This window comes from Talpa occidentalis, unplaced genomic scaffold (genome assembly GCF_014898055.3).
Source record: "Talpa occidentalis isolate TD23 unplaced genomic scaffold, MPIMG_talOcc4v2.1, whole genome shotgun sequence".
Classification (NCBI taxonomy): domain Eukaryota; kingdom Metazoa; phylum Chordata; class Mammalia; order Eulipotyphla; family Talpidae; genus Talpa; species Talpa occidentalis.
The window spans coordinates 141,305,454-141,325,100 of NW_026555331.1; the positions used below are offsets into that span (position 1 = coordinate 141,305,454).

The 19,647-nt window shown below is 39.2% G+C and overlaps 1 protein-coding gene across 1 annotated transcript in view; it reads right to left on the bottom strand.

The window, feature by feature from the left end:
• CHCHD3 (coiled-coil-helix-coiled-coil-helix domain containing 3) overlaps window positions 1-19,647 on the bottom strand; it is a 256,091-nt gene that overhangs the window by 184,811 nt on the left and 51,633 nt on the right. The window contains exon 3 of the mRNA XM_037513381.2: window positions 15,859-15,940. Coding sequence (XP_037369278.1) covers window positions 15,859-15,940 — 82 coding nt within the window. The remainder of the gene's footprint in view (window positions 1-15,858; window positions 15,941-19,647) is intronic.

Sequence of the window (19,647 nt, forward strand, 5' to 3'; positions counted from 1 at the left end):
TTATTTGATGTTTGCAACAATACTAAAGAAGAATGGAGAATTTACAACTCATAACTTTCCGCTTCTTTGGAAAATAAGGAAATTCTGTGATCTGCCTCTGCTCAACAGTTAATAAATAGAAGAGGCAGGACGAGAAATCTGCTTTCTGATTCCCAATTCTGGGTTATTTCGATTGATCGATCAATTTGATTACCTATGCACAAGCACATGGGCACACACTAAAACCTCTTCTACCTCTAAAGTGCCATTTCTGTTTCATGACATGAAACCGTACTATGTGACAGTGGGGCTGAGCGTGTGGTCTCCTGGCTCACTCTCATTTCAGGCTGAGTCTCAGTGATAAACCAGACCTGGGCATCTGCTGACGATCAGAAATCAAGAAAAGTTTTAGCAAAAACTCTTCTATTTTTAGAATAAGACCAATATATAGTATAAAAATGACTGAGCTAATTTAAAATTTAGGTCATTATAAAGAAACAAGAAGTAAAAAACAAAAATGTAAGGTATGGAATAGCTAAAGAACAGACACCCACTCTACTTGCCACAGATTTTTCATTTCAACCTTCCAATTTATTTGATATTCCTGTTATTTTTTTTCTAACAACCATAAAGCAAACCCTAGGGGTTATCCTTCAAAAGATGAAAATAGAGTCAAAGTCAATATTCAACAAATATTTAGTACATAGTGTGTGCAAGGCACTGTTTTACTCACAAAGCTGGAAATATCTATCTCAAAGTCGGTTCTCCTGACGCCTGACCTTATGATACCATCTTGTATTTCTAGTGAAGGAGGGGTCTCCCCAAGATACTCAGGACAGGTCCTCCCAAGACATGGCTCTTTGGCACTTGGATTACTGTGAGCTGAGGTCAGCTGGCACCCTGCAGGCTCAAGAGAAACCTTTTCCACTCCCTTAATTATGCAGAAAATGAAAACTGGGGATATTACTCAGAATTAGGATATTTACCAGAATTAACCTTTCCGTCAAAGAAATGTACATGGCAGGGCAAACAGCTAATGATAGAGCCAACAGGGATTTGCCAGGTAAGTCCCTCTCCCATCTCCCTAAAGCCCTGGGTCCCTCCTGCATTCCTTAGGTCAGGATATATAACCCCCACTTTGCCTCATGTCTTTGGAATCCTCACTTCTATATAGATTCCTCATATACGTGTGTAATTAAATGTGTTCCTTTCCTCTACTAATCTGTGTGATGTTAATTTGATTGCTCAACCAGTCTGAGAAGGACCCAGAGGAGTAGGAAGGAATTCCCTCTCTTCAGGGACAAGAGATAAGCATGGTGGGGAACAGATCATATTTTGACCAGACTTGCTGTGGCAGTTTTAGAAACATTACTGAGCTCACCCCAGGGCACCTGGAGCCCACTGGCTTGCAAACTGCATCTCTCTACAGACAGAGATGGTTTTACGTGGACCACGGGGTTGTGGGGGCTTTCATCCCATTCAGATGCTTTTCTCCAATTTTCCATACTGTACATTATTTTTATAATTAGATTAAAGAACTTATTACTATCTGGTGCCTTGTGACTTTCACATTACAGACATTCTTAGGCACTGGGGGGATATTATGGGTAAGGTTATTATGATTATGGTGGAACACAGAAAAGCAGATGAGACACAATCAAGAACTGACTAAGGGTCAAGGTCAGAGGAACAAGCCAAAACCAACTCTAGAAGAGGTCTGGACAGGGTGGGTGCTGGCTCAGGAACCAACTCCCCTTAAAGAGTACCTGGGCCAGCACCAGAAGCACCCAGAGGAGGCGGTGGCATAGCAGTTGCTGACTTGGGGGCTTCTCCAGAATTAAAGACTCAAGGCCAGGGGGAACTAGCAACACCCAGATCTGGACCTTCTTAGACACCCCCAGCTGCATCTCTGTTGAGTCCTCCCCCAGCAAGGCTATAATACATGTCTCCCAATCTTCTAATTGTTTTAGCTTTGTGATTAATTTATTCACCCTTTCAAAATGCCCTCTAATTCATTGCAGCCTTCCTGGAACTGCTGTCTGGCTTCTCAACATGTGATGTCGGATGTCCCATAAACAACAGGACTATCATATTAGAGCTGTGAATTAGATCCAAGCATCCTATTTCTCCCCAAGCCTATTAACTTGATGTTCTACAGGTTGAGTCTCATTTAATTTGCCATTTACAGGATAACCTTTCCAGGTATATCTTTCAAGTCCTCCCTGCTGTTCTGGATATCTCTTAATACCTGGATGTTGGGGAAAATCATCTGAATGAGGTAAGAAAGTTCATTCTGGTTTTTTCTTAATAGAAATAACAAGGAGATGCACACTCGGTGCAATCAATTCATGACTGGACAACACACTTAAGATGATAGCCTCCTTGACAGAAGCAGGAAAGGCCCCTCATGGTGAAAAGCAATGTATATTCCTGTCTTTGAAATGACAAGATTGAATGATCCAAAGAGCCAGGGAAGGAGATTTCCGATTCTTTGACATCATGTCATTAGTTGTCCTGTGAACGAGAGCTGTCCTCATACACAGAACTGTCATAAGGTCCCCACCCTCAGCAGATGATGCTGCCAATGGAAATCTGTGCTGGAGAAAAAAAAATCAAAATGAAGACTTTCCTGTCTTACACACACACACATAGAAAAGAAAAAAATTATAATTGGTGGGAGGCGGGCACATTTATGTCATGCCCAAACCAAGCGTATTTTCAATAAATGTTTAAAAAAAAAAAACACTTCACCACTTCATTACATCTCTAAGTCTTAGCGCACGTAAGAATGATCTAAGGAAATACATAAAGATAACACTAGCCAGCCATGAAAAATGCCTGAGACACATTTAAATGACCACCATAATAAAGAATTTGATCTTTCCTTTTTGTATTCTCCCTGGGCTTATGTCAGTAAACTAGAATAAACATGTTATTAAAAGAGAATCAATGGAAGGCTTTAAAATATACAGTACCACAAAAGGTCAAGCCCTGGTATCGATTTTAATATAACATTTTTTGTGCAGCTTCCCAAAGGGTTCTTTTCTAATATTGTTCTTCATTTTTCTCTCACTTTGTTCCCTGACTGGTGAATTTGTTGTTCATGTCTGCAAAAAGCTGTCTAAAGCAGAGTTTGCTGAGTGTCACGACTATGACAAGCTGCTGGAAAATGAAAAAAACAAAAAAACACACACACACAAAAAGTCAACAGAAAAAAACACAATACCCCATTTAAAGGTAGTGGGGGGGACTACTACCAGACTACATGAAGCAGAGGCCACATCTAAATGGCAATGCATACAACAATGGGGGACTCGGGACAAGATGCCTCATGGGCCATTCTGGCTTCTGCCATCCCTGGTGCCTTGAGTGGGCATGGACACCCACAGCCAGGAAGGCCAAGGCCAGCAGCGCAAGGCAAGAGATGACAATCTCTCAAATTTCAAGCAAAAACTCTCACTAAACCATGCAAAGGGTGTGAATTTTCAAGTTACAAATCCACGTAACTCCTGGTCTTCTTGCACATAAAGCGCCAATGTGCAAAGGGCATCAGGAAAGCCTTTGACTAATCAATCAGGGCCCGTGGGGACCGATCAGAGGAAAATGCCCAGAGTCACAGACAAGACACAGTCAAGGCACCGAGATGAGGATAAGATATGCTGTGGTCCAGTCTCATAAATATGCATGAGGGCAGGATACCGTCTTATATGCACTTATATACCGTTTTATATGCACTTCCAAATTTTGACTATGGCTTTTAGTTGACAGTAAAATTGTCCAAAGCCCAGACTATAACCTCATAGTGTTGGTTTTCACTTTTAGACAATGCTGACTAAAAATGAAGCAAACTAAGCAACTATCTCAGACAGGATAGAAAAGTGGATCATTTTTGCCTAAGTTACCTGAAACCAAAGAAGCTGCTGCCTCTGGGAAGTTTGAAAGTCAGTCTCCATGCAAAATAAAAGGAAAGTCAATTAAATCTGCTAGAAGAGAAGACATAAATCACAGCTGTTTCCTAAGAACCATGAAAACTTGATAAGGAAATCCTGGGAAAGAGGCTTAGAATAAAAGGAACTGGATTCCAAGTCTGATGCTGCTTTGTCAGGGTGCTCAAGGCCCTCCAGACCATGTCCGATTGCAAAATAACCCCAGAGAGCACAGGACTCACATCCACTTTTTCTGAATTTGGGGCGGGGGGTAGAGTGGACGGTCAACCAAACGTGGCTCCTGGAGGAACATGAGGGGTGTCAATCTCATAGGCTTCCATAGGGCTAAGGCAGGCCCTTTCTTGGGGAGTCCAGAGCCAACGTACAAATGTGTAGCACAAAGACTGGTATACAGCAGACAATTGTTATAGGGTAGCTGCTGTTGACATATGAAGATCCCCCTACCTTTCTTCCCTTTTGGACAAATTCAACCCTGTTTAAATCGATTTAGCCCTAATAATAAAGACAAGACAGTATTGTCATTTAGGAATGTGTTCTTGTTGAGACTGCATGTCTGTGAGTTTTGGCCTCAGGGACCTTTCTATTTAAGCAGAGGAAAGAGCATACAGGCGAAGGGCTATGGAGCATCAAAGTAGAGAAAGGACAGGTAGAGTGAGAAGATAGGAAAGAAAGAACATTTAGATAAAGCGACCAGGAAAGACTGTGGGCTCACTTGAGAAGCAACCAGACCATTAAGAGGCAAATAGGATATTCCTCTTCCAGATGGAAGAGAAATACAAGCATTTGTGTGAAAGGGCTGTAGCAGGCACAACCAGAAGCAGCAATGATGCAGTCCAGCATTCAATGGGAGGGTGCTATGAGATGAAGAATGAGCATATAGAACATCAAAGGGGAAAAGAGGACCAGAAGGTCAACGGAAAGGTTGGCACTTCATGGTAAATCTAATGAAAAGCCATGAAAGGATTTGAAGCAAACAAACTGGCGTGATTCGAAGCACATTTTAAAAGTACACTACAGTTGCTTTGTGAAGAATAGAGACTCCGTAATGGTACAAGTGAGAAATGATAATGGCTTAGACCAAGGCTTCTCAAGCTTAGCATTACTGGCATTTGGACCCAACAACAAATTCTGTTGTGAGGTCTGCCCCACGCAGTGTGGGATATTTAGCAGAATCCACAGTCTCTGACTGCTAGCACCCTCCAAATTGTCTCCAGACAAGGCCAAATAGCCCATGAGGGGTTGGGGTACAAAATCCCCCCACTTCGGAACCATTGGCTTAGAATAAGGTAGGGACAGAAATGGTTAGAGGTACTTGATTTGTGACTTATTTTAAAAGCAAAGACACCAGAGGCTAAATAATTGAAAGGGGCAAAGAGGTTCATAAAGGCAGTTAGAAGAATAATCAGTTATGAAAATTCTGACATCCTCAATTTTGTATGACTAATATCTACATTTTCAGTAGGTTCAGGAAAGCCATTTCTAAATCAAACCTAACTGGGACTATACAAATAATAACACAAGTTACAGAATTTCACTTGGATAATTTGACTTCTTTAATTCTACAATAACTGAATTGTAGAGTTGACAGATATATTCTACACAATTTTCAACACATTATAGCAAAATCTACAGAAATATTAATTTTCACCCACTATTTGACAGTATTTTGACAGTCTTATTTCAAAATACAGTCATGTGAATTAAAAAAACAAAAATAGCGGAAAGTCCCTTCATTTGTGAATTCTTTTTAAAACAAAATTCTTTATTTAATGAGCTCCACAATCAAAGCACAATTAACTATCCTGAAACCTTCAGTAAACCACAACATAAGATCCTCAAAAAAGAACATTCAGATTACTGGGCTAGAAAATAAGTTAGCCCCTGAGACACAGTCTTATGTGGCTTCAAAGTGGGTTCAAGTGGGTTCATGTGGGTTTAAGTCACAACTCCTCCACGTTCTGGCTGTCAAGTTAATAACTAGGTGTAAGCAAGTTACTCTCTACATTTTAGCCACGTCATCTAAGAAGTAATGGTACCAGCACAACATAATCTGTCTCTGGGGGTTGTTGTGAAGGTTAATGAAAAGGTGCTATTTCCAAAAACTGTTAGCTATTACTATTACATATTTTTCCTTCTTACTATGTGTTATTAATATTATTGGTATTTTCTTCAATAATCTTCTTACAAGGTGTGTATTATCAGAGATCTAAAGTCTACTTAACATCTCTATATACTGATATGCAAAGAGGACCACATTATAAGATTAGGAGAAAAAAATAAGTTATACAACCTTTTATTTCAATTTTATTTTGTTTTTAAAATGCAAATTATATATAACACTGTTAAGAACATTTCCCTTAGGGTATTAATATGTGAATGATTTTATCTGGAACATGCAAGGCAAAGAAAGGGGAGATAGACAATCTTTACATGCTTCTGTATCATTTAAATTTCTTTAATAGACATTTCTTTTGTCTAGTTTCTTTTAACAAATCAACATTCTCTGTTTTCAGTAGTTTGAGGAATGACCTTTCTAAGTCAAACCTCTGTTGGGTAATGGTTTTTAAATTAATGGACATTTCCCATATTAAATTAGTGGTTTCAGTTGACTTTTTGGTTTTATTTTTATATGGTTTGATTTTAAGCAATTAACCTATCAGGAAAGCAAAATTATGATTTATGGATTTTTTTGTTTTGTTTTAATCTAATCAGCATCGCAAAAATGGCACCGGGATAGAAGGAATTTAAAAGATCCATTCTAAGATGTGAAGGAGCTAGAGTTTAAATCACTGATTTAAACATTTAGAGGTTTAAGTTCAATTTTTATACTGTACAGTTGACACCCAAGCCACATGAAAATCATTTTCATGGGATAACATAAAATTTTCCAAATTAGATGGTGTAAGCCTGAGGAGCTACACAGTTTAAGTGTAAGAAAACAATTTTAAATAATATATAACTACTGAATTGTTCTTGTGCTAGCTGTATATATTTCAAGAGAGGAATCCCACAGTCTAGTTCCAAAGGCACATTGTGCCAGCACTTAACTTTCAACTGATTTCAAAATACACAAAGGCCTCCCTGGTAGGGCAAGGGGTTAAGACGCAACCTAATGAAGCTATCCGCATGAGTTCGATCCCTGGCCAGGGAGCTGCCCACATGGTGCAACAGACCTCTCCTGACTCACCCACTGCTCCCCTCAGCAGTGTATTTCAGTCAGTCTGCCTGTTCGGTTTCCCATTCCATCTCTGGTGAATCCTCTCACCCTCCACCCCTCTGGCCTATATCCCCGTTCTTGTATGCATAAATAAATAAATCTTTAAAAAAACCACACACACACAGGTTTACAAGCTTACAAAGATAATAAGTTTATAAACGTAGGATGATGGCTTATAGAGCTACTTTGACTACTGTGCAAAAGGCAATAAAACAGTAACAAATACTACAAACTAAAAACCCAACGTATCAAGCAAAACAACAAAATACAAAGAGTCCAAGTCTACTATTTTAAAAATAAAAACTCAGGATGAACATAGCGGAAATGCAAAATGACTTCCACTCCACAATCATGTACTAAAATAAATGGTGCGTCTCTTGATGTCTCCCGCATCCTGGAGGCTGACAAATTCCCATATCATAAAAGGCTCCACATCGCTCCAATGACCTCAACAGAACGCTGCTGAGCACACCTGTGCCGTTCTGATCACAAGCAGATACCCATCTCTCAAGTTCAAGATGCTTCCACATACCCAACCCCTGCTGCGCTATTAAGAAAACTGTTCCCAATCTTAAATGAACAAGAAATTCAAATTTGCCGCTGTCACTGAAGATACACAAACAAGCCTTTGATAGTACGGCATGACCTATGTCAATAAAGAATATTAACTTTAAAAAAGAGATTCTCAAAAGACTTTGGTACTAAGATAAAGAATATTTTCAAAATATCATACTGGACAGCTGCTCGCCTCTCATAACCAGTAGCACACAACAGAGGTCATTTTCCAAAGATCTTTTATTTACCGATGGTTTAGAGGTGAAAAGCCAAGTAAATATTTGTTACTGCTCCCCACAGTTGTAAATGAAAAGCTTGCAGAAAGGATTCCCAGTACACACGGAAAGGTAGGACAGTGAGTGGGGAGTGCCATTTACTAGATACGACCATGGGCAACTTTACCTCTCACCTTCCTCTCTGATACAGTGGGCGTAACAGAGGTGTTGTGAGGACGAATCAAAAAACACGAAATGCTCAGAATAGAGCTAAGCACACATTAAGTGCAAACTAACAACATCCGCTCATTTTCTCAGTTTTTTCATTATGTTGGACAATGGGTTCTGCCCTCTGAATTGGTTTTGGTGCAGGGTAACATGTGACCCCAGTGTGCATCTTCTGTGAGTCTGACAACTATCAACCATCTATCCACTGTGAGAAGAGTTCATCAAAGACAAATGATATCTGCTTCTGGATAAAAAATGGGATGCAAAAAAATATGGGTTCTCACTTTAAAATATTTAACAAAAACTTAAGATGTGATACTCTCTTTATCACGATTTTCTCCCTACCAGGAGCGGAGTGGGGAGAGAGAGAGGGCTCATTACTTAAACAAGCAAACGTGCCAACATTTAGAAAATTATAATGTTGAGATAAAATTTATATCTGACTTACAACTGTGGCCCCCGCACTCCTTTTTAGCTCAAGGCTCTTTTGGCAAAGTTATTAGGGTCAGGAGAGGAAAGTGGGGACCTTCTCTCCACAGCTTCCAGAGGGAACCGGCACAGAAGGATCTCAAATTATCCTACGCTCTTCCTCACACCACATTCGTGACCAGCAGGATCAGCAGATGGCTTCCAGAAAGTCCAGGACCTAGGGTGAGGCCCAGCCTACGTGGAGCTTGTCCATAAATACGGACTTCTGGGCTGAAGGAAATGACATCAGGCCAATGCCCACCCCCCTCCTGAAACAGACACAGAATACAACAAAGGCTACTTAGACTGTAAAAGTACACTCGCACACAAAGTGTCTAAATTTGAGAGAAAGTTATCCTGACCAGAGATGTCTCAAACTAAGCCTGAATTAGCATTCAGCTTTGTAAGGATGAATCCCAGGTCTCTAGGCTAAAGTAAAAGTGGGGAGAGGAGCTGACAAGCTCACAGTGCTCAGTCTTAGCTGCAACCAGGCACCTAAATCAGACTTCTATCGGAGTTCCATGTTGGATTTCCTCTAAAGAAATACTCACAGGATGATGAGAGACAATATGATTCTGTGACCTCAGCAACAGACGATGCAGGGCTATGGGTCGGTCCCTTTAAAGTCCTGGTCCTGGTGCTGACTGAAAAGCTTCACATATGCCTAGCTCAGTCATCTGTTTTTATAAAACTGTGATGACACTCACAATAAACACTAATAGTATATATAAGGGATCATGAATAATTCACAGACTACCTACATCACACACCCCTCTCTCTGTCCACCACCCCGACTGCTGTGAGTAATGGGGAAACTTCAATAAGGACAGCTACAACTACGGAACACTCAAACCAATTCCTAGAAACTTCCCAATGCAGAAAGCAACCCTGGCACAAAATCCTTCAAATACTATGTATGCTTCATGAGAGAAAACACTGTAATTACTGTCAAAAGAAACATTTGAACAAGAACATCACTGAACATCACTGCTGCTATCACAGCCCATAAAAAAGTTACAGATTTCTATAGCATGCTTGATTGATTCTGGTTTTTCAGGATTAATATTCTTACCATGTAAAAAGAGCTTCTCAAACAGAATTCAGGATAGGATTCTACTGCAGTGTAGCATCAATAGGAAAGAAAATTGGATTTGGAAAAAGAAGTAAAGAGATGTGAATAAAACACAGAATGGATAATCCAACCTTCTATAATTGTTGGTTATAGAAAGCAGTTGTCTCTATTAAAAATAGAAAAGCACCACTTGAAGAAGAAAGAAGCAGATGGCGCGAGATTCCAATACCTAGTACACACACAGCACTTCCAATTGTCTTCCAGGGAAAAGAGTCATCGAGCTAGGCTGTGATCTTCCTATTACATTCAGAACAGGTTACTTTTAAGCAGAATGGAAGAGAAAATTATACGTACAAAACAACAGCATCACAATACATTTTTAAAAGACAGGACTACAATGGGGTTAATTAGAGAATTAATCTAATGTATTGGGATTTTATACAACAGAAGGCTCTCTTAAATGTCAGAGCATATAGAGGAATATTTTAAATATAATACCAACAATCTGTCCACTGGTGTAGTGCAGCCAGCCACTGGGAAATAAACTCACTTCACAGCAGGGCCATACAGGTCAAACCTGGACATCAAGTGTGTGTACATGAAAGGTATAACTAAAATACCTAAAAATCACATCTGTAGATGTTTGTAAATCAGAAGTGAGGTTCATTTGCCTGCTTTCAATGTGACTTCAAAATTACAATCAGATAATAAGCCACTGATCAATATTACTTTCAACAGTAACTTCTCCCTGATTCAACAGTAACTTCTCCCTGAAAGTTGGTGTTTTGGGGGGGTTGTTTGTTTTTTACTTACTATATACCTTAGAGATTATATGCAGGCTAGAGGTAGGTCATTTCATAACAGCTGTGCAACTTGTGTCTACAACTAGGAAACTGTTCAACACTACACAAATTTAAAACAGATTTATAGGTAGTTACAGTCTCTGGTTAATGTCTGGGTTGAAAACCATCATTTAAGCTTTTGTTTTTAGTATTATTATAAAGTACAGTAAGTACGTATATAGCGTAGACTCCCCATACTAGGGAACATGGTCAAGATGTTCCTGTCCTGGCAATTTAACTGAACAAACAGTGATCAGAGTTTACTATGTGAAAGGCGCTGCTAGGAAGGTGATCTCTTACATTGGATATTGATTTTCAACATGATGCTAACCCACAAATGCCTGTTTGTCGATTTTTTCCTCTTTCCTTTTTCAGCTTTTTCCTCTAAAGGTAGAAAATATCTAATAAAATTGAAGTGAATTACTATATATAGTAAACTGAAACAGAAAGTAGCATCCCTATGAACTTTTCCTTCACTTTGAGAAACTAAAAGGTACAACTAATGAAGCCCTTATTTGATACTATAAATAGAAAAATAAATGGCCAGCATTATATTCTAACGTACCCAGAGAGCTGATAAAATGTACGACTAATTCATGAAACCAAATTAATTCTTTTAAGTTTCACAAATCTAATGTCATTTTCCAAGTAATTAAAAGTGGGGGGTGGGGGGGAATCTCAACTGATGTCCATCTAAAATCAGCAAGCGACAGTAATCTTGGTTGATATACAGCTAGTTACAACATCAAGTAGCTATTCCCTTTCTACTTGGTTTCCTGAAGAAAGGTTATTAAAACTGAAACACTTTCACTCGCCTTTATAGGTAAAGAGGTGAAATTCAAATGCCAAAGGTGAGAGGTCAGAAGTAGTGGCATTTTTCTTGCTGTCAGAGACTGACTTTGGAGGGAGGGCATAGGAGAGAAGTAAATCATTTTTTTCAAGTCTAAACCCACACTGTAGGATATTATATCCTCGCTATATTGGCCACTCTGGTTACAACACAATATATGATCAGCTGGAATCCAAAACACATAATAGAGCACCATGTCAAAAAGGAACTGCTGAAATGGACATTTCATTTATTCTGGATACCCAGTACACAAACTATTCCAACCTTCAGAAATTTTGATCAGTAAACCTGATTCCAACAATTAAACCAACAATTTTAGACTATTCTGTCAGTGATTTGAGGGGAATGATATTACTAACTCAGTAAGTCACTCAAGATTCTCACTAAATAAAATCAGATCTAAGAAAATTGAATTGAGATTCCATGTGTAGATGTTTTTCAGAAATGAGAAAACCACACAGACTGGCATCATGCTTACAATCAGATGCACCATTGCTGTGGCTAAGTGAAACCTTCATCTGCTAAAGCAACTTTTAATTATGCCACATCTGCCAGTTAGATTAAGGGAGTAGAGATTTAAAGTCTGGGTCAATTTTAAATGGCCCCATGAAATAGCTTCAGTTTAAGTGATTTTTGAATGGGATTTAAATGTGTAAGGGACCACCAGTCAGAAATAATGCAAAAAGGCTCCTAGATTAGGTGGGAGTAGGCAGACACTTAAGAAGCCATTTCCAGTACAATAGATGTTATGGCCTACAGTACACAGGGACTGGATCGATGAAATTTAAGTCCAGGGCCATATATTTCCATGCATTCGTATGTCTGAAAGTATCTTACAATTGCTGTCTGGCAGGCAGGAGTCCTGCACAGTTGCCATAGCTTGCACTTAAGCATTGAAATTTGCAAAACTGGTGTCAGCAGCCTGGAAAAATCCCAGGAACAACAGTGGAGCAATCTTTCAAGGAGTGCTGTTTTGATGGCACAGAATATATTATGTGGAAAAACAAGGACATCAAGATACAGAGTCAAAAAACAAATCAGAAGAATTAGACCAAATATGAACAGGTTTTAAGAATACCTTAGCCCTGGAATTCCCACCATTGGCCCTACTGACATTTTGGGCCAGATAATTCTACATTAGGCCAAGAGGAGGGTGATGGGGCCAGAGAGGCAATACTGTGCATCACTGTGTCCTGACCTCACCCACTAGATGCCAATAACACCTGCCAAGTTGTTACAGCCAAAATGTCCCCAGACATTGTTAAGATATCCGTTCCCTGGGGACCAGAATTTCTCCCACTTGAAAAACACTGCCTTAAAGTGTTCCTGTTGCTACCATTTTCTTTTTTTATGAATACATGAGTGATACGTCTTTACAAACTCAAAGTAAGTTTAAATGAACTCTTTCAATAAGAAAATCCTAAGATGTAAACTACTGTGTAATGATTTGCAGCAATTTTTTTTCTTAGTGGTACAATGAATACAAGCCTTCTTAAAATAAGTGGCAGCTTCGATTCCATGAAATTCAGTCATCCACAATCTTTTCCCCTTTGCTATGGAAACTCATCCTGGTTTCTTTCAAGGAGTTACTTCTTCCCACTGTGTACAGTTTCAGTAGTATCCAGTTCTTCCCCAGCTGATGGTTCTCTAAACACCTTTAGAGATCTTTGGGTTATCCAAAAACACTTCTAAATATTTCTTGCTTGGTAAATTTAGTCAGAGTGACATTTTGGTTCATTCACCAAGAAAAAAAAAACTTAAATGAAATAAGGTCCTTATTTATGCTGGCCTGAGAGAAGACATTTCAGGATATTTTCCTGCCACAAACTTCACCAGCCAATGAAAAAGGTTGTGTCTTTCCCACTTACTACGTAGGAATAATTAAGAGGTAGAGCTGAAACAAGAACTGTAGAAACCTGTGTTGGGTCATGGAGATTCATTAGTCTCTATTTTTGAATGTATTTTAAAATGTCCATCATATAAAAACTAATCAATGATAATAAATATTCTGTAAAGAAAACATCGCCAGCAAAATCATTTCCCGAGTCCTCCTAGCGCCATCTGGATTCCCTGCATTAATGTGTGCCTCTGAGTCCTGATCGTCAGTGCTTCCGAAGTGGCCTACAGTTATGTGTGCATTTGGGGTGAGAGAGAAGACTTGGTAAGCAAGGCATGTTATAAGCGACAGTACAAGCGACAGTTCAAAGGCACAAGGACCACTTTCTAGAACTGCTTACAAATTGCAGTGGAGGACTCTGGGCAACTGAAAGGTGTGACCCTGTATCTCTAAATCACATACAGGATTGAAAACTAATGTTACCTCAAAAAAAATTTTTGAATAAACTGTTTACAAGGCTTTACTTTTCAATTAAGGTAACAGACACAATAACCTATAATTCCTTTGTCACTCCCGAAAGTTTCTTGCACAAGAGTGCACATAAAACTTTCTTAATGTTTTTAAAATTTCTTCTCTGAGAAAAGGATAAAAAGAGGGGAAAATAGCTATTGATTCTTCCAGGAACTATCATACAGATGAACACACACTTTTTGCCAAGATTTGACAGCTGCAAGTTTTCATGAAGAAGGCTTCAAACAAAACATTATTTTAAAAGAAAATATAATAAAAACAAAAAGCTGTACCACCCTCCGCTCTCCTTAAAGGTGACAGAAAATAAATTCTTTATCAATAGTCATTTGTCCAGGATACAGCAAGGCTGCCAACCCCAGTGCAGATGAGCTACGAAATTGGCTCATTTTATTCATTTCACCTGCCCTTTACCTTTCACAGACCAAGGCAGAACAAATGGAAGTTGAATAATGAAGGGGGTAAAACACCCACCACAGTGAAAGTTATTGTAACGACCTTATGAGAACAGCACACACACACAAAATCCTATGTGAAATATAATAAGGAAAGCAAATATAAGCACCAAACCCCAGAAAATCTTTAAAAGAAATTCTACCATAACATGTTCATTTTCTTGGCTTCTTCATGAAAATAATCTGAAAATTTTTTGAATATACTTCACTATCCAATTATAAATGCCAAAGACCTAACCCAAATAAATAATTATAAAGTGCTGTCTGGGATAGTGTTGAGATATCCAGACCCTTTTAGCAGTACCAATGACATCTTGGTTTTTAAAACCCTAAGCCACAAGCCTTCTCTATTTCCTGAGAAAATGATGTTCTTAATCTAAAGCCCATGTCCTGTTTCCGGCAAAGCAGAGCTAGCTTTTTGCGATTCATCAAAAGAAAAGAAATATTAGAGAACATTTTTCAAGCCCCTCACTTTAGAGATGAAATATTAGGCTCAAAGAGGTTAAATTATATGTTGACGGTCCTATGGCTAGTGAGGACACAAATCCAATTCAAAGATTATTTACATTTAGCTCTTTCAAGCAAAATAGTAACACAGGCCCAAAACAAGAACATATACTCAGCGCCTGCTACTGGCGGGCATGAGCTCCTTGTTCACAGCCAGAAGGATCCCCAGGATCACAGAAGAACAGGCCCCTGACTGAGAAAATCAAAATTCGCACAGATGGGAAGCACGTGACTATCTTGGATTAAAATGGCTTCACATATTCTTATGAATAAATATGTGATATAAGTCTTTAAAAAGTAGTGCTTCTCACCAAAAAAAAAATACTATCTATGCAGTCTTGAACACTGCTTTTTTTTTTTTTTTTTTTTTCCAGTTCACAGCTCTCCCACATCTTTTTGACTATTAAGGACCTACTTGACTGTGTAGTATTCCATTCTCCCACGACCCTAATTCACTTACTTTGCTCTCCATGCTGGGTGTTCGGATTTCTTCCAGTTTTCTACTCTTACAAAAATGCTTCAATGAACATTCTTTTATCAATTATCAATCTTTTATCAATTCTTAGTAGGCACAGTATTTAAAAATGACAACAAAAGTATAAAAGTACATATAAAAAAATCTAAAGGAATCAAATTTTCAAAATGGGTTATCACTGTAGAACAGCATCATGGAGGGTTTTAATATCTCTGGAATGTCTTAATTTTTTCTAATTAACTATATTACCAATTAGCACAATTGTTAATATGGGCAGTTAATAATGCAGGAAATTCATTGTTAACTAAAATATAGTTACTTTTAATACCAACAGTAGACAACATAACTTTCAATCATAAATTCAGTCATGGAAAGAAACTACCTGAGAAATACCTGGAGACGCCTTAGTAACTTAGTTCTCACATAATGAGAAAACAGAACTCTGATCTCATGCAACTAAGAACTGCAGAAGAGCTCTCGGGGTCATTCACAATCAAATGTGAGAAGACGGTAATGCAGGACTTTAACAAGCACAATCCAGAGTTGAAAATGGCTGAGTTTCTATGTTCAGCACACTCACAAGTCCAAACACAAAGGACCAGTGTGATGATGATCACTCTGCTCTAAAATCTCTGTGATTATCACAGGTCTGCCCAAATCCCACTCCACCACTGGACACTCACCTTTTCTGGTTTTCAGAGTCTTTCTTGGCTTGCTCCAAGGCCAGCTCCTCAGCTACTCTTCTTTTCAATTCTTCATTAGAAACTAGAATCAGTAAAGAACAAAGGAGACAAAATAAGTGACTTCTGGAAAACAAAAGCAAGAAACTACTTAGAAAACAAAACTGAGACTAGATCTGATGGGGCCAATCCTGCCAGCTGGTCAGTCTCCTCAGAGCTGCCTGAGCACTGTGGAAAAAACCAATTAGTGCGCTTCAGGAGTAATTTAATCAAGAGTTCCCTGGTGACCTTGAAATTTCTACCTGCCAAAATTTATAATAAACTCAGGGAATTGCTTACTGCCCGATAGGGAGTGAATCATTAAGTACAAATTTTTTAAAATGATCTTCTACCATTAAAGCCTGACATGCATATAAGGACAGGGGTTGCTGTAAGGAAAGAAAGTCAGAGAAGAAAATGATTCCAAAACACTTACCCCTGGGTAAGTCAACATTTTGAAAAATCACATATTACAGAAAATCATTTTGTATTTACATTCATTTTTTCATGACTTACGAAAATCTTGAAACCATATTTCTTGGAAAACATGTCATTCAAATTCAAGGACCAACAATTGGAGAGAACCACAGAACAGTGCTGAGAATATGGCCGGGGTTTTCCAAATACCTAGTGACTTGATTTTAAACATCTGCTCTTTCTAATGAGAAGTGCTTAAATGTTACGTGTTTCGTAGAGTCTTACAGCTGTAGCAGCAAGTAAATAAATTTGGCATAATTCTTTAAAAGACCTGCTTGAGAAGTAACCAGAGACTATTTCCTCGCCACTAGAAACTCACTACCCAAAATCAAGATCAAGCACATGGGAGGGTCCAGAAACCCACAGGACCTGGCTATTGTTGCAAACGATGGAGTCTATTAGATGAAAACCGAGGCAGCAATGCCTGTGCTCCGCCAGGACACTTTTGATGATCCCAAAATTATAAGCACCACACCTCGGGGGATGTGTAGAAAATGTATTAGGACAGGACATGCAAAAACCTTTTTAAAATCTACCTGACAGTGAGCAATAACAAAAAAGCTCTATGAAAGCTCATAAGGATGTCTTCTTGTTAGCTGTGAACTATCAGAAAACAACAGCATCAAAGGACATCATCAAGAAGGTGAAAAGAGGCACCTCCCTGGTGGCACAAGGGGTTAAGACACAGCCTATGCAGCTATCCCCAGCCAGGGAACTACCCACATGGCGCAGCAGACCTCTCCCGACTCACCTGCTGCTCTCCTCAGCAGCATATTTCGGTCAATCTGCCTGTTCTGTTCCCCACTGTCTCTGGTAGACCCTCTCACCACCCCCCACACTTCTGGCCTGTGTCCCAGTTCCTGTATGCATAAATAGATATAGCTTTAAAAAAAAAAAATTTTTATTTATTTATTTATACAAGCACTGGGTACAGTCAGGAGCACAGGAGGGTGAGAGAATTCACCAGAGCCAGAGCAGGAAACAGAACAGACAGACTGATGATGCACTGCTGAGGGGAGCAGAGGGCATGGCAGTAGAGATCTGTCACGCCATGTGGGACCCTTGCAGGCAGCTGGAGATGGAACCGGTGGCTGGAGATGGAACCGGTGCTGCTGCGCCACCAGGGGAGGCCCCAAACTGTTTTTAAAAGTACCTAAGAATAGGGCCCTCCCCAGATTGCTAATTGATCACAGGAAATTTTCCTCAGGCACAATTCAAATAATCCATCCTGTCTCAGCTGAATTTCGTTAGGTGCATTAAAACAAGGCCTGGATAAGAACTCGGGATGGCAGATTTCACTATGTGACAAGGAGATGTTTTCTAAGTGAGCTAATGAACAATCTTATCTCTTCACAGTGCGTTTTATGAGCTAAAATCAGGTCTTCCTACCAGGGGGAAAAGCCAAAATCAGCAGTATTGTTGCTGTTTTTCATCATGAGATGTAGGCTGCCTTTACCAAATGGTGATCAGCTCCGTGGTGGAGATGGCAGCCCTGCAGGAGGGAGGAGAGAAGGACAAAGCCTCAAGGTTTGTGAGTCTCTTTCTCTATACCTTCCCTACAGCCCAGCCCTGCCAGTCTGGAGGCCACCTGCCTGGGGTTGAGATGGAAAAGAGCTGTGGGTAACTCAGGGATTCCATCTAGGGGGGCCAAAAGGGAAGGAAGAAAAGTTGGGAGCAGGGTTGAAAATTGCCAAGGCCACTGAGGAAATCATGTCTAAGGGAACTGGCTGGTTGGCATCATTTTTGGTCAGTAAAGGGACCAAGCCAGCCATGCTATCTTTGGAAAAGAAAAGATAAAGTAGTTATGACTTTTGCATCTCATGTCCAAGGTCACAGATGAAAAGATAATTACTTTCACCACCATGAAGAGTTTAAACTAACAAAAGATAAAGCATGACCTAGCATAAAGAGTTTAAAATCTAAAATATCAAATCAAAGCCCAGGCAGGAAAACAAACCAGTATAGTAATGGGTTTTGAGCAAATCTAAGTTTCAGGCTATTTGTTTTTAAATCAATAGAATACAGAAAGCAACAACATATTTCTTCTGATAGTCCTGGTCCAACACACACAAGAGAAAAAGAAATACCATTTGGAACCACTATTTAAAATGGCCTTTCTAAAAACACTCTTTTCAGCTCTCAGGATCTGAACATTTTCTCCAAATAAAACTGTTATTAAACTAAAAGGTCAGTGTTTCAGAATGGGCTACTTAAAGAGAAGCACAGGAAAGGCCAGCTTTGCCTATTAGTACAGGGAGTTTCCAAGCCAATCTTTGGGGACTGGCAAAGTTTGTGAAATGAGAAAAAGTAAAAAGAGAAATGTTCAAACCATAAAAATCAGATTTGCCATGGAAATCTGAAAAGCCATTTCAAGCTCAGTTAAGTATGTTTCCATAGTTTCTACATATACACACACTTTCCTTATAAAATGTGTTAAGGCAAAGGATGTTTTCTTCACATACTTGTACAACCCGTACTTTTTGTTAAGATTTATTTATTTATGCATACAAGAACTGGGGTACAGGCCAGAGATGTGAGGGGGGTGAGAGGATTCACCAGACATGGAGCGGGGAACAGAACAGGCAGATGGACTGAAATACACTGCTGAGGAGAGCAGCGGGCAAGATAAGAGAGGTCTGCTGCGCCATGTGGATTACCTCCCTGGCCAGGGATTGAATTTGTGCTCGTGCTGCAGTGGCTGCGGATAGCCTCACAGTGTTGTGACTTAACTCCTAGCACACTAGGGAGGCTCTACCTTATACTTTTTTAAATATTCTCAAAAATCACTGTAATTTCTTCTTCAACGGTAAATGTATCTTAATGAACACAAACAGTGAGATTTTGTCAGTTACAGACCATACAACACTGACCATGAAACAAGGGAGAAAAGTCAAACATTGTAATTGCTTGTAATTCTGGCCCTCAATATTTTATTTGAAACTATTATTGAAAATAACAAATATTTGTATAGTTGAAAGCAGCTCACAGTGTCTAACAAATTTTTGTTTGTGAGTTTGTTTTTAGTAAACAGCATTCTAAATGAAAGTCTGTCCAAGGAATATTCTTTACTGTCTGCCTAGCAATCTTTGCTCATCTTAGCCACATTCTAAACATCTATGAATTCAAATTCTTAAGAAATTTTAAGAATCTAAATTTCTAATTTGGTTTCAGGATTAAATAAGAAACTCCAAGATTCCTAACATTGTTTTAGTTTCTGAGTATTCTCAAGAATACTGTGAACAAACACCATGGTCTTAATCCTCAGACAAAGTGTAA